General features: G+C 39.1%; 1 protein-coding gene across 4 annotated transcripts in view; it reads right to left on the bottom strand.

The window, feature by feature from the left end:
• The window catches only part of LOC122796729 (sine oculis binding protein homolog), a 1,221,885-nt gene that overhangs the window by 215,730 nt on the left and 989,190 nt on the right, over positions 1–16,965 (bottom strand). For 2 of the 4 annotated variants that reach the window (XM_044065461.1, XM_044065438.1), the window contains one exon: positions 6,683–6,742. The exons of the other annotated variants lie outside the window; for them this stretch is intronic. In XM_044065461.1, the coding sequence (XP_043921396.1) occupies positions 6,683–6,742 (60 nt within the window). The remainder of the gene's footprint in view (positions 1–6,682; positions 6,743–16,965) is intronic. 4 annotated transcript variants of the gene reach the window in all.

Here is a 16,965-nt window from a genome sequence, read left to right on the forward strand (position 1 = left end):
AAAAAAATTCTCCAAAGCCAACTTCATGCTTCTTAAGGCAGAAGTGGTGAACTTCATGACACCCATGCAGTTGGACAATAAAGTTATGACTACTGAATCCTACACAACTGCACTTGATAAGCACTTATACGAGTGCATGGATCGTGCTATCCCAAACAGAACAAAGACACTATCCTCCAAAAAAGGAAGCCAATCTGGTGGTCCCCTGCCATAAACAAACTGTACAACAGAAGGAAGAAACTGTTGCAAAAGAGAGTAAAATCCCATGAGTGGAGGAGCTCCCTGGTCAACCTCATTAAGAAGCTGCGATCCATGAAAAAATCCTCCAAATCTACTTACGAAAACAAAATCTCCACTGATTCTAAAGACAACCACAAAGCATTCTATAGCTATGTCAAGAATCTCAATGGCAATATTCAGATTTGCTCTGAGTTACAGCACAATGCCACTAAATATACAGACCCAACTGATATTGCCAACATCCTGGCAGATAGGTTCAGTGCTAACTTTACCCCCCTCTCACCTCCTAAAGAGCCCATCTCTATACAGGAAGAATGCAAAGTTCCTGTAATCATGGCTGCACAGGTAAAACCACACTCTCCAAAGCCAAGAACACAGCATCCATGATACCAGACATCATCCCAGGCTGCGTTCTACATGAACTACAGAACGAACTGGCACCCCACCTAAGTACCATGTTCAATCATAGCCTCACCTCAGGCTTTGTGCCCGCTGAATGGCATACAGCGACGGTTATCCCACTCCGCAAGGGGGTAGCCACTATGGACCCCGGGAACTACCGCCACATTAGCCTGACGAGCCTGGTCTGCAAGACCATGGAATGTATCATCATGGAACTTATAAACAAAGACATTGGTAATCTCCAAACTCTGGATCCCACCCAGTTCAGGTTTGCAAAAGGCAGATCATGTCTCCTAAACCTGACAGATTTCTTTGAAGCAGTCACCAAAGCCGTAGATGAGGGTAAGGTGGTTCACACAGGCTATCTAGATCTTGCCAAGGCTTTTGACACCATCCCCCACTCTGTAATTATAGATAAACTCACCAAACTACGTACAAATCTCTATGTCACAAGATGGGTTGCCAACTAGCTCACTGACAGAACCCACACTGTGAAAGTAGTAGACTCCAAATCCGACTTCAGACCAGTGACAAGTGTAGTACCACAGGGTTCAGTCCTGGGTCCTCTCCTGTTTGGTATCTACTTCTCTGAAGTACAGGCTAACACAGAAGGTCTTTGGCTAATGAAGTTCCCAGATGACTGCAAACTAAGAGCCATAATCGAAACTCCTAATGATGTGGACATCCTACAAATGGGCCTCACTGAGACAGATGCCTGGTGTCAAAGCCATGGCCTCAAGCTCAAAGCTAAAAAGTGTACTGTCATCCCCTTTGGTAAAAACTCTGTACCCATGAACTACCACTTAGGCGGTAGTATACTTAACACTGAAAGCGTGATAAGAGACCTTGGGACACAGGTGGACAGTAGTCTCTCCTTTGATAATCACATCACCACAGTAGTCAGGAAATCCTTCTACGTGGCACACCTCATCACAAAAGGTTTCTCATCCAGAAAAAATAGGTCATTGTTCCCCTCTACTCTTCACTCATTAGACCCATTATAGAGTACAATGCCCCTTTTGGTATGTACCTCACAAGACATCTACAACAACTGGAAAGGCCGCAGAAATACCTCACAAAGAGGATTACCAGCCTCAAACAGATGCCCTACGCAGACCGTCTCAAAAAACACCAGCTTTACTCCGTCGCATATCGCCTACTCAGAGGTGATCTCTGCCTAACATACAAAGCTATGTCAGACCCAGAGCTGTTGGACATGCTCCACTTAAAGAAATTCCAATCCCTCCGAGCTACACGCTCTAGGGACCTAAACCTTGTGACCACAATAAACAGAACATGCCGGAGGGATAGATTCCTGTCCCAGAGACTTCCCATACTCTGGAATAAACTACCTATCTATATCAAACAAAGCTCCTCATTAGCACTCTTCAAGAAAAACCTTGATGATTGGATGGGAAATAGGAAATTCATCCAGGGGATCACTTCTGTGGCTCTGCTCGACAGTGGCACAGGAAAATAATTTTCTTGGATGGCAAAAGCCAGGGTACCTTTTTGGCTGGGCTTGTATAGGCCCTAGGGCCGATAGCCTAGTATCTACCTATGAACCTATGAACTATTGGCCTTGTTCAGAATTCATAAGCAAATAAGTTGAGGGGTTGAGAGACAGGCCCAGAAGTTATGGAGTGCAACAGCTGAATGGTGCTAACTTGAGGAGTACACCTTGAGGAATCACCTGGACTACAGAGGTGGGAACATGGCATTGCTGAGGCTTATAGTCTAGGACTTCTAAATGGCAGTCTCTTTCCTGAAGAGACTGTGTAGGACTTAAACCTAACTGTTCTATTTTCATTTTGAACTGGAAGCAACCTGAGCTATTATGCTGATTTATCCTTTGGATTTTTAGAGAAAACTTCCATTTTATACATACTGGTGTCTCTAGTGAGTCCTTAACATAGACACACAGCAAACACACACATACACACACACACACACACACACACACACAGTTGCTTGTACATATACACAGAAATAAACATATATAATTTTATTTCAGGAGCTCAGGTTAGATTGTTTTTTCCCTTCCAGTTACTTTATAAGAGATGAAGATGAAACATATTTTTTAGTTCAATTATAATTTGTGTATTAATCTAACTTTGAGATCACAGCTTCTTAGTAAAACAGCATTTTTTAAAAGTTTATCAGATTAATGTTCTTTTGTGGAGCAGCGTCAGACTTGGAATGAGATTAACAAGGAAGAGGGTATAAGAGGTGGAGTTGAGCCTCCCCTACAAGGTAACCACTGGAAATGTTGGTACCCACTACAGCAAGTCCTGAAATGTAGAGACTGAATGGCAGAAAGAATGGACTTACATGTACTAAGTGTGAGATGTCATTTCTCAGAATATTCCCTTTTCTTCCAGGTATGGCAAACTCAGAGTTGATATATATATATATATATATATATATATATATATATATATATATATATATATATGTTCAGGGGGTGTGGGGGGGGGCTTGACCCCCTGGAAAATCAGTTTAAAGGAGAAGAGTGATTTTCAAGATTAGCTCTTTTCGGTCTTTTTGTCCGGCTTGTCAGCACTAGACATTGAGTTCCAGTATTTCAGTAGGAAGCCCCTCTGCAGAAACATTTAACTGAAATTTATTGTGATATGCAGTTGCTTGTAACTGTTGTTGTTTTGAGCACTGGTGGACCAATATTTTGTACACTCATGGTAACAATGTTTTTTTTAGTTCAATTGTAATTTTTGTATTATTCTTACTTTGAGATACCAGCTTGTCAATAAAAGAGCACTTTTTTAAGTTTATCAGATTAATGTTCTTTCGTGGAGCAGTGTCAGTCTTGGAATGAGATTAATAATGAAGAGGGTATTAAGGGGTGTAGTTTGGCCTCCCATGCAAAAAACATTTATTTGAATTTTGTGATGAGATTTCCTTGAAACTAATGTTGTTTTGAGTACTGGTGGACCAATGCTTTATGCACTCAAGGTAATGATGTTGTATTGGTGTGTAACAAAACGTGTTCCAGGGGTTTGACACACACACACACACACACACACACACACACACACACACACACACACACACACACACACACACACACACACACACACAGTCCAACTTATCATGAGTAACCGTCTTTTTAGAGAAGAGGAGGCATATCACTTGAAGGCTTAAAGGCATGAATCTAAGAATTTTTAGGTCAGAATCAGCACTGAGACTGTTTGCAACTTGCAGCCACATTTATTTCTCACCTACATAATTACGACAAAACTGTCAGTGTAATTCAAATATATTCAGTAGTTAGAATGCAAAACAGTAGGACAGTACCTTATTGACATGAACATGTATCACAATTAGTGTTCTGCAGAATCTTAAAAAAGTTAGATTGCCAAAGCCTAAATCTGTAATGTCACCCATTACCATGTTCCACTGAACTGCTACAGAACAGTGTCATGCAGCAGAAGGAACAATTTCATCATCAGAAAATCTGTGATATGAGAATTTTCTGAGCATTACAGTCCCAGTTTAAACACTGGTGCAGACCTGTAACCAGCTTTGATCAGATATTTTGTGCATGTGTGTGCCTTCTGTGGAAGGTTGGGCGCCAGGCTGGCAACTCAACACCGTAAAACTCCACTGCCAATCATGAGTGGACAGTGATCCGCTGTGGCGACCCCTAACCGGGAAAAAGCCGAAAGAAGAAGAAGTATCTACGCTAAAGATTAGCATTGCTGGTCAGTGACTGCTACCCGTAAAAATGGATATAAAGACACAGCAACAAATTCAGCAAATAGCAAGTAGAAGAAAGACCCATCATTCCCTTCACAGTTTAACATCTACATCAAGGTCTCTGACCGCAAAGTAGCATACAGTAGATTCACCTTTACAACAGGAAGTTGACCTTTTATCACCCTGCTGTTTAGATGGGAATAAAGTCTGTGAAGGGCTAGTCAAGCATCTTCTCTTCAGGTATGATCTAGACACTAATACTATGGCACTCAGATGCTAAAACAGCATAATCTCAGAAACTGCTCTTCCCCTTTTAAAAAATCAATTACAAGATCAATAACTATGGATTGCACAAAAAGAATGGTGACTTTTGATACACACACAAACACATACACACATACAGGCACTAATGCATGCAAATATAAAAACAAACACATACATTTACTTACTCATACACAAAGAATAAAGCGGAAATTGTCTATAGCCTGGTGTGCTCTTTTACCAAACTTGTCCTTTAAGCTCCTTGTAACATGATGCATCCATGCTGTTCCATTAATGTTACTCTGAGATTGTGAGTGGAATATAGCACAACTCTGCTACTCGTGTCTGCCTTCTTCAGCTACATTCCCATTAGCTACTTTCTGCTGACAACCTTTATTATATTTTCTAAATATGCTCCTTTGAAATACCAAGGAAAAATTTACTGGAGAGAGAGACTATATCAAGTTTTTCAGAGTAGTCTTAGAAGTGTGCGACAACACTCCATACCCATCCTGCCCCACATCTGATATTCTGTACCATAAACCACCAGAGAGATGCGAGGAGATAGTTGTCCACAGCGTGAATACAGCGGACTGCCTTCACTGTCTTATTTGAGAAAAATAAAAAAAAAATAAATAAAACTTTTACACTCAGAATTAGAAGTAACAGTGATAAATAACCCAAAACTTCAGATATTAACTCTTTTTCTATAAAAGTACTGAAGAAATAACCTTGAGCAGATTTAATCATGAGAATAACTCCATTTTTATTTACCATAAACACTTTTGTCCACCAACTGGACTTCATCAGATCAACTTTTCAAGTAACACCCTTACCCATACAAAAATAATATATACATAATAAAAACAAAGGGTCAAAAATCATGACTGAAAAATCTATGTAATGTAATGCAGCAAAACAGAGAGTAACATATGATAGACTAGCCAACCAGTATAAGCAAACTTGATGTAACAAAAGTCAACTTTCATCCCCCACAGAGACAGGCTACAACAAAAGGACCAAAATCCAAAGACAGTCTGGAACCTTAGACCCACCAAGATACATGTCAGTGTTACAAAAAGACCACATGTTAACCCAAGTAAGTCACCATACACCCTAACCACAGGGGAACACAGTACACAACAGGCAAACCACATGGCAAAAAATGAACATAACCAATTCTAATGTAGAAGCATGCTAAAAACAACACAGAAAACAGAAAAAAATAATATATACAAGAAATTAACCAAACTGTAAACGAATGGCAAAGATCGAAAATCCAATTCCACCTGACAGATTTAAGTGTAACTTATTGCTTTCCTGTTTTACTTTCTCTAGCTGGTGATGAATATTTTACATATGACAGCACTTATTTTACTCTTGACTTCTACCAGCACCTGCCATCCCCAGCTGATACCATAGATGGCATCCCTGCTGACACAGTCTTGCTATGGTAAACAGTGAAATAGAAAGGTGTTAACGGCTCACTTAGCACTCATTTTTCATGCATTTCTTTGATGAATTACAACAATGGGTTAGAAAATGGACTGCAAGCAGAACTCAAAGCTGCGCATTTATAAGATTCATTAAAACAGTATAATTTGTTGATGAAGCAAATGTTGTACAGAATTTGTCTTGCAACTCTCAACTTTGCGAATACATAGCATGTAGACTGACACAAAACAAACCAGAAGAGAATAATTAAAGTCAGAATTCTTACATGTCCCTTATGGTCTGCAGAACAGAAACAGTAGGCATGTGAAATGTTTCACATTAGGGACAATAACATTCATCCACTGACTGCTTTTACCATAGGCTAGGGGGAATAAGGGTTGGGATGAAGGGTAATCACACAAGTATATGGACCTTCCCAGTATGTTGCACATTATATCAAACATTTATTCCAGTAATTACTGGCCTTTATCATAGTAACAGGATTAATGGCCCTAACTGGCATATAACCAGTGAAAATTAGTCAAAATGGCACAAGTAAGACAAAACATGGAAACAAAAACAGCAAAATGTTGACGGTGAGGATTCAAGGAGTTAAGACAGGAGTACTCACTGTTACTGGGGTTGGGGGGAGGACTAAACTGCAATTGTTTCCTAGGAAATGAGTCACCCTCTATAAAACACAAAAACAAAAAAAGAACATCATGTCTTCCTTTACACTAACAGTAGTTCCAAAAATATACAAGTTTTGTTAAAAAAAGTTCCATAAATAAACTACAGATAAAAACAGTTCTATTGAAATAAATACATAAATCAAACATTATGAATTAGGAAGATATTCCTGCTTCAGGTAAAACATCATATAATAGATACTTAAGAGTTTTGCATTTTAATTCCTTTTTCACATTATTCTTTATATTAGCACAGCAAATTGTTCATAAATTGGCAATCAACAACTCAACCATTTGTCTGCCCATGTTGACATATGCGACTGCATATGATATTCACTAAGACACACAGTGTTATGAGTTAGTATGACATTATGTGTAAAGCTTTACAGTGAGACAGTATGTCTAATAACAGTTTGACACCAGGTGTTCCAAAACGGTTGTTACCACTGTGATTTATTTTTTGCTGTCAGTATTACAGCACTGCTGATTCTGACATCAGTCTTTAATCGCTTACAAGAGTGAAATAAAAATGCTGTTGATATGATTGGTGTGAAAATGTGGTCTGCAGCAGCAAATGTCTAAAATGAAGCTAATAAACTACAAGATGGGGCAGCTGAGTAAGGGAATTATGGGAAACTTGATTAAAAGTTACTGGATCTAGCATTTCTGCAAAAAAACAGAAGGCTTTTATAAGTGTAAGAATGCACTTCTTAAGAAAGAGCCAGTCATCAAGATAAAGAAACATTTGCTTATTTTCATGATGAAGACACGTTTTTACATCTCAAGACGAAGACGTTTTCATATGTTTGACATTGATTTGATAAGGATGTACACAAACTAAGATAATTATTTCACAAACAAAAACAGACCAAGTTTATTCTGCATTCACTAATTATAACTGTGTTTGTATTGAATTAAAGTGAATACAACAAAAAAGCTACCAGGTATGAATACATCAGCCAGGGTATAATTTAAAAACAGGGACGTGGTTTAGTATGGTATAGAATCTGGCAGCTGGGAAATAATTGGATTATCACATATACAATTCTTCATTAGAATGGATTAAAAGTGTGAATCTGAGGCAAAACATGTTCCAGGAGTTAGACACACACACACACACACACACACACACACACACACACACACACACACACACACACACACACACAATTTTTAAAACACTGCAAAGAAAACAGTAAAAAAAAGGCAAGTGTTCTTCTCAAACAAGCATTCTTTTTGCTCATTATTCCATCTTCACATACACAAAACTCACAGCTTTATTAACAGATATGTATATAACCAAACAGGTACATAAATAGGTGTTCATTTCTATCATATTTTTAAAGCTACTGTATAGACAGCATTAACTGTGACACAATAATTAGAAAATGTAAAATGCTAAAAAATGCTATTTAAGATTGAATGTATTTGTTTAGTCAGCTTTAACTGCATAAGAGCCCCTAGATATGGTTGTTTTCAGGGCGAACTTGATGGTTTGGTCTGCCTGAGAGACTTGCTCGCAGTTGTAAAGTATACAGACAGTGTCTAAGTAAATTCAGACTAGGTCTATGTGATACATTTCTTCCAAACATATGTTATGTTAATCTTTTAGGTAATCAGGATGTCAGAGAAGCCTTAGCATGCTTTAGATCTTTTCTGAATGTTACCTCAAAGAATTCATCTTCAATAAGTTATCTTTTATAGCTGGTTTCTTATATCCTTCAGTAACAGAACAGTATATAATCCCCCTTTAAAGAGTGAAGGTCACAAATCTCTAAAAATGCAGGTTATGACAGTAATGATGTAATGACTTGACACCATGAGATATTCAGACAACTGGGGATTTGAAGGAACACAGAAGCACATCTTTACCTGACCAACAGCCACCGCAGATCAAGGTGAAGAAGAAAGTCCAGTATGTGGAATCCCTATCAATACTTTGGTCACCATTTACACTTTGCAAATGTTGTTTCTAGAAGCTCCTATGTAGATTGTAGTGCATTTAATCAGTTAAGAAAACATAAAGACAAATAATTTAGCCAAACCCTCAAGAGTCATTATGGTTAAGCCCATGTGATATTGCTTATTTATAAAGAAAAAAACACTTTTGACCATGGCTACCATCTGACTGAAGGTAAAAATGTCATAAAGGAATTTATGTAAGTCCTTATTCTTGACAGAAGTCTCAAGAAGAACTAAGTAGGTCAAAGTTAAAAGTTTGACCCTGATGTGCTACCCTTGTGCTGAATTCGCTGACAACCTATTCATGAACCAAGGGCATGAGATGAGGCATGTTATGTATGTCAAGGTCTACATGTTAAACAAGTTGCTGCGGTTCCACATGCTCCTGAAGAATACATGTTCTACCACTGACAGGCAGCTTCAGCTTAACAATAAACCCCAAGTCTGCATCATCCAGTTATGACCCACAGCAACAGTATTTCTTTTTGCTTGTGATAAACACTGCCAAACATCTTATATTTGGCTGCCTGACTGAAGCGTGAATCTTTTGTGATCAACACTCAGAAATGTGATCAGAAAAGGTGTCAACACACAAACGTAAACGAGTTTTGCAAATAATGAAACCACTAAAAACCCCACTGTAACTTGGGGGGGTTGAAACACACACACACGCGCACACACACACACGCGCACACACACACACACACACACACACACACACACACACACACACACACACACACACACACACACACACACACACACACACACACACACACACACACACACACACACACACACACAGCCCGCCCAGAGCTGCAGATAGCGATTGCACACAGAGAGTCAATCACAAGCCCGGCTTCCCTTCTGGCCATTTCCAGTCCCTGATAGTTGCTGGGAAGATCAAGTTATAAAACATAGCATTTAAAGGAATCCTCTAAAATTATTCATGTTAAATGTGAAAACAAGTACACCGAACTAACCCACAGCACATGCCAGGGCACGGGCAGTAGGTAAAACTGATAACTGACTGCAAGCTGAACACACTCAAGTGAGTTTGATAAATAGAGTTCATGCTTTCGTATACAGCTGAATGTTGTCTTTTGAGAAAAAGACATTACTTCTGTAACAGTGGAGACTCAGAGTTTACTGAGAGTACCATAGTCACAAGGAAAGTGAGGCTTTTAAGAAGCTCATTACCCATGAGAGGAAGGTATGCTCCATGCATAGACCACTGTGCACCCTTTCACCAAGCAGCAGGTGCTGCGGTAATTGGTACAAACACCAGAAAACAGGTGCTATGGTAATTGGTAAAAACACTAGAAAAGATCACATGCATTTACGAAACATACATTTCTCATTCGAAGGAGAGATTAGAAGCAAAATGTTTATGAAATAATTTGCAAATGTAAGGGCAGCATCATGCCTCTGTTAATTTATGAATGTGGTATACAGTAATCCACATATAGCATCTACCACAATAAGACAATAAGTCACTTGTGGTAACTGGTTATTATAAACAACACTTCTAGCATTTTACTAATTACACATGTTCTAGCTTCTATCATGAATATACCCACTGGAGAAATATACTATTGTATGTGTACAGGGTGTAAAGGTTATATTCTTTATTTGTGTAATCTATCTACCGGGTGATAATAAACTACTCAAAGTGCAATGCCACACAATCTCATGAAGCAGTTTATCAGACTATAGCATTTACCTTTTCCATCAGGGTAACAGTTACTGTGCAGTTTTAAACAGCCCCTTAACCCACTAATAACTCCTTACCTCACTGACATCATACCACTTCCTCTAGACCCACACTGTGCTCATCTGTGGTATAGGATGAGGATTCCACCTCCAAAATTAAATAAGATACAGAACTCTCACATGGGCTAAGCACAGAGAATGTGCATACCTCTCAACCTCGTAGCACAAGAAATCTGGACAAATCCAAGAATAATGAGGGGACCAAAAATAGAGACAGACTTTAAGTGTTGCTGTTAAAAATTTAGAAAGTTGCAAGAATAGCATTTATTGTGTTAACATAAAGTCTAAAACTCAAATGTCTGTCATTATTTGGTGACTTCAGTCCTCAATGATTTGTCAGAAAACCCACACATTTTATATGAAACAGACCAAAAATATGCGGCATAACTCTGGGCATTCTGCAAAAATCTGGACAGTTGAAAGGTATGAGAACATGCCTTTGCAATTGTGTTTTCCTACAGAAACACCATCATAATGCATCTTGTGAGATTAATACAGTTTAACCCAAAACCTGCAATTTCAATAACTAGTATGCAAACAGTATAAATGTTATAAGTGCATGCTACATTCATAGCTGGTCTTAGCCATAAGCCAACTAGGTGGCCCCCCCTAGGGCACTACTCTAGCAGGGGCACTTTTCCAATATTTATTTGTTTAATTTTTTGTAGTAAAAAATGGTTTAATTAAAATATGTTGAACAAATACTGGAAAACTCTGAAGAGTGAGATAAACTTTTTGAAAATGGAAGAAAAAATTAATCTGGATGATGTAGGTAGATTCGGATGGAGACACTAGATGGTGTGGGAGGGGTGCTGTGGAGCCATTTTGCTAATTTACCAGATGACCAAAGGCTGGCCCTGTCTACATTTGCTTATTTATTTGAATATTTTATGTTATTCACTGAGTAGGTCCTATGAGATCTATGACTTGATATCAGGGGGTAAACTGAGGTGGTATTTTGCAAGCAGTAAGAGAAAAGCTGATTAGAATAAAGGGGACACTTTGCTACTCTTCTGGTGGAGGTATTTTATGGTAAAGCTATGAAGGAGGGCATCACAGACTATGAGTAAGTAGAGCTGGGGAAGGACCAGACGACAGGAGCATTTTGGTAGCAATGAAACAGAGTCGGACATAAAGAAAACGATGCAGATGTCAAGGATGAATAAGCAACAGGATGGACATATCTGCAAACAACTGACAAAGGTGTTAAAAAGATGTGACCACTGAGTGCTAGAACAAAGGGAAGCAAGGCACTTGGCATGCAAAACAGGGCACTATGCCAAAAATGTAGACAGGACACCAAATGGAGTAGCTGGTGGAGAAAATCAGTAAAGCAACTCACAAAGACTGACAGTAGACAATACAGAAGTGGAATGCTGTACATGCAGGATAAATGTGATGAGACTCTCTTCAGCAAGTACATGACCTTTGCAAGCCATTTTGCCAAAGACAGAATTCAAGATAAGGGACATACTGGCTGTAATACATGTGGAGCAGCTGAACATACAGTGTCTCATTCTGTACTGTTATTTACTAGAATGTTGTGGGGAAAACATATAAAATATGATATACTGCTAATTAAGCCTTTAGTCAGCTATGTAACCATGGCTGGTACAAAGAAGGGATCCATTTAAAGCCAGTAACGTACTGGTTACAACAAAATTAAATCTTAATTAATTGAATTAACTAAATATATACTGGATGAGGAGAGTCTGGGTAGGGAACTAGAGAGAAAAGAGCTAAACTGCACATAAGAGGAAAGAAATAACAATGATTTCAAATGTAATACAGTAAGGACATGAGAGGGCCTGTGTATTTCATTAATGTCGGCTGAAACAATGTCACAGATGTGGGGAACAGGGGTATAAGTTATTCAAAGCCTGATGTGTTATATACAGAAAACATGGGTACGAACAGTGAAATTGGAGCAATGTAAGTAAATGATGATTGTGTTTTATGAAATAAGATAACAATTATGAGTTAGACAGATACAGAAATAGGAATAAAAGACTATTTATTTATTTATTTTGTTGTTGCTGTCTGACCTGCTTAACCGATCCATTTTCAGTGGAGGCCTAGTGAGAAGAACTTTAGTATGTAACAGAAAGTATATACAAAGAAGCAAGTGTATAACACAGTTTACAAATAAATAAACAAGACAAGATACTGGAATAGTAAGTACATCAAAGAAGAAAAAGAAACAACATAAAAAGGAAAAAAAACAACATACATAAAGATCTACAGGACATGTTTGATGGAACAGGTTGAATGGTGCCCTGATCAAACAGGTCTTGCAGCACCTTTGGAAAATGTGTCAGCTGCTCTCTGGGTGCTTGTGGGATGCCTCTGAAAGATGGGAGCGAATTCCAGACCATGAAATAACCCTTTTTCTATGCACCCAAAAATCCTGTGCAAATTTTTCCCAAGTGGGAGTCGAAAGAGAAAGGCAAAGGGAAAAGGGGATGTTTGGGGTCCAAATAGTCAGATGGACCCTGGTCTGTCTGGAAAGGTCTGTTTTTGAGGGGCGGGGGTTGCTGGGGAGTCCTAAATTGCTGAGGTCTCTTATCAGACTTTGTAGCCTTTGCTGGAGGGAGCTGTGACTGCCTTCTAACAAACACTGGTTTAGAAGGATAATTCCTTTGGAATTTTGGCACAGGGAAACCAGGATGTGTTTCAGTTCCTGCATCTCCTTACCCTTCTCCTATAAGGTTTTAAACAAGTCAGCAGCAGCAGGCCCAAACAGGACTGACTTGTCCAGAAGAGCATCTGTACATTTGTATTTAATGTCCTCTGGTAAAAGTTGAAGTCTCAACCAGGGAAATCTTCTCAGGACCGAACCTGTGGCAGCTGCCCTAGCTGAAGCCTCCACAGCATCATAACTACATTTTATTCAATGTCGGGCCACCTGAGAGGATGCCCCAATCAATGATGAGGCCAAAGACTTATTCTCCTATCTGGCAAATCTGAAATAATTTTAGAAAGTTGGGACAAGAGTTCACAGATGTATTTATTTAGTCATGTGGGTTTGATAATCGATAGCCCTAAAGGCGATGGTGGCAGAATTGTATACTTTTTTGGTTAACCTCGCCATATGTCTGCTATCTTTGTCAGAGGGCAGAAAGGGAAGTAACCTTGAGGGCTTATCAAAAGCCACCATAATGACCGTAGGGTCAGCAGAAGGGGCTTTGAAAAGAAACTTACAGTCTTCGGGCACCTTGTAGAATCTGTCTGGCTTCTTAGGTGCTGGAAGCTGGGAATCAGGAGTCCTACTGGAAGATGCAGATGCATCCAAAAATGCAGGTGGGACAGGAGGTATGGCTAAGGGAACAGGAGTATCTACCTGAAGGAATTCATAGTAACATTTTTGTACTTCAGACATCGCACAACTGTCCCATTTGGAATGTTCCCTCATCTTACCAAAGGTCTCAATGTAAGTAATTTCCTCTACTGGGGAGTCAGTACCATTGGAATCCTCATCCGAAGATGCATAATTCAACAGGGAGTGGATCTGAGATGAATAAGCTAGGGACTCACCCTCTGAGGGCTCTTCCTCTTCACGAGAAGCCTCTCCCTTAACCCTCTTCTGAGGAGAGGTAAGCTAGGGTGTGGCTGGTACTGAAACCCCTGGGGGAGGCCTATGGGACATAAGGGCATTGAAAATCTCCTGTGTAAAGTTTTGCCAATCCTTTTGTGGATCTGTGGGAGGTGACAAATGTTTGTTTTTATTTTTCTGTTTATTCTTGGCATGTAGATTAGCTCTATGTAATGTCAGATAACCAGATGTAGGCCTAGATTCTATAATACTGGAATTAACTTCCATTGTAACCAATATTTGAGAGATCCCCTGGGGCCCTTGGTGATCACAAGTCTAGGTTCCCTCTGGGCATCCACAGTGGATGCCTAAGGTACCTCCAAGAACGTGCTGAATTCCTGATCCAAGGCGACCTCCATTACTGGCTAGGCCTGTGAAACGGATGTAGGGGCTGAACATTTCTCTGGACTAACAACTGCCTCAGGAGAGCGGTCCGATGCTGGAGGTGCAGTTGAAGCTTCAGGCCTAGGCTTCTTGGCCTTCTGCTTCACAAGCGACTCAGCCTCAGGCCCTGATGGTCCCGCCATAGCACTTTTCATGAGGAATTCCAAGCACTGATTGTCCAAATATATCAAAAGGGAAGATAACCTACTTTGCAATGTTTTAGGCACAAAGGTCTGGCAGATAGGGCAAGATCTATGGTCCTGGGTAGGCCCAATACAAAAATGACACTGCAGGTGATTGTCTTTATGTAGAATCTGATGTCCACATTGGCATTTCCCTTTCTTGGATGACATTAAACCTAACCACAGTAGAAATAACAAAGAAAGGGTTCCCCAACAGGACACTTATCTGAAACGGTGAGACAGTAACCATTTCGGTGAGCAGACCATATGTACGGGTGAAGTGTTCAGACTGGCGGCAAAGAAGTTCTGAGGATGTTGCGAGCGCACGTCGCTTTTATGGCCTACATCCGATAGCAGCCTATGTGTAATGTAGAACGCACCCCTAAGCAGTAAAAGTCTTTTGCATACTGGCTGACATTGGGTCATTTTGGCAGGCAACTCCCTCATGTAAAGAATACTGCAACAGAGGAATAGAAGGACATTTGCAGGGCATGATTATCTCATATACATTTAAAGATAAAAGGCATATTAACTAAGAATACATTAAATAAGCTACGGTACCATAAAGATAAATACATTCACTTGAATAATGAAAAACATGGCAGTTAGGCTGACTTAGCAGAAAAGTATATTGTTTGACAACTGTATCTGCATGCAGACTGAACTGCACATTTTAGTATGGGCATATTTACAGTTATAAATAAACTTGGTCATACAGGGCTAACAAGTTTTTATTGAACATCAGCATTGTGCAGTATAATCTAAGGACCTTAGGTAGCGTATTCCAGACAGAGAAGATGTAATTATAAATCAGGAAATCGCCATAGTGACTGAAACTCTGAAATTACTTCAACAAATTTCCTTCTGTTGATCGCAGTCTTACTGTTGGTGTGAAAGGCAGTTTTGTTGTCAAATTTAAAGGGTGCAGCTGCTGAAACAGAGTGGAACTGCAGAGAGTTCAAATTATTTGTGAATGGTCACTAATTAAGATCCTTAATTAAGTTTCAGATAGTGCTTTTGGACGTGTCATTACTGTAAATATGGCCTGTTTGTTATAGGCGCTCACTAGTTTGCTTGGGTGTCCTGTTGATAGTCCATTAAATATAAAACATGAATAGAATAACTTGAAAAACAAAAAAAGTTTGTTAAATTTTCTCTAGCACTAGACAGTAGGTATGCTCTAATTCTCTACATATCACGCAATGTTTAGGTAACATTTTTTAATAGTTTTATTTATATGATAATCAAGGAATAAAGAATTATCCAGCACAGTGCCTAAGTATTTGATAAACATTTGATAGATTCCCCAAAAATACAAATTTCATGAACTTTAACTATACCCTGACTTGGGAATGGGGTCCTTTCCCATCATGGTATTAGAAACCCCATGCATCTATATAAATTAAACTAGAGAAGCCATGACAATACAGTACTCAGTGATACTGTATTAGAAAATTTCATGCAGCTGCTAACATAGCCAGGGTAGTGCACTTGTCAGTAGGGCATGGTACGGTGTGGCTGATGCTGTGATGGACAAGGAAGGATGAAATACATGCTGAAGCAGGAGACACCTACTGCTTTAGCAGTGCCACCTTAAAGGGGACTAAAGCATGGAGTGGTGCATGAGTTTTATACAGTGTTCTATCATGTTTCCCGTAGAAAAGGTGCTCATTTTTTGTTTATTTACTTATTTTTGTTAAGACAATAACGTGAAGTGCAAAAACCAAAGAAAGCAGCTTGCCCTACAGGTCACTGATAATGACTAAGGTCAAAAAGGCATTGAAGCAGGAGCAGATTTAGAGAAACATTGTGCTTTTGCCCCAGAATGACTAGCCTGTTAATATGTCCACATAATAACCATACTGTCCTTCAAGAAATGCTTCAGGCCAGTAATTACATGTCATAATATATGGACTGCACCTCATGGTAATACTTTAAATTTCACCACTGAGAAATGATGTGCTACATAAAACTGTCAGTTCTAAGTCTAAAGAATTTATATTAGTATTCTACAAGGAGAAGCATAGCAAAGAACTCTGATTGCAACTTCCACCCTGTGTTCTGTTCTTTAAGCAAAGTTTATATATATATATATATATATATATATATATATATATATATATATATATTATATATATATATATATATATATATATTATATATATATATATATATATATATAAATGGGTTCCTTTCAGAAGATCGACTCAAATAAAGTCGAACTTCATATGGTCGAGACCACACGATCGACTTTCCTAAATGCTGAATTGTATGTAGACTGCGGTACAGTGGGGATCTGAGAATTTACCTTTCCCAACTGTAGTGCGATCTC

Source organism: Protopterus annectens, chromosome 1.part0, assembly GCF_019279795.1.
Source record: "Protopterus annectens isolate FY-2018-M chromosome 1.part0, PAN1.0, whole genome shotgun sequence".
Taxonomy (NCBI): domain Eukaryota; kingdom Metazoa; phylum Chordata; order Ceratodontiformes; family Protopteridae; genus Protopterus; species Protopterus annectens.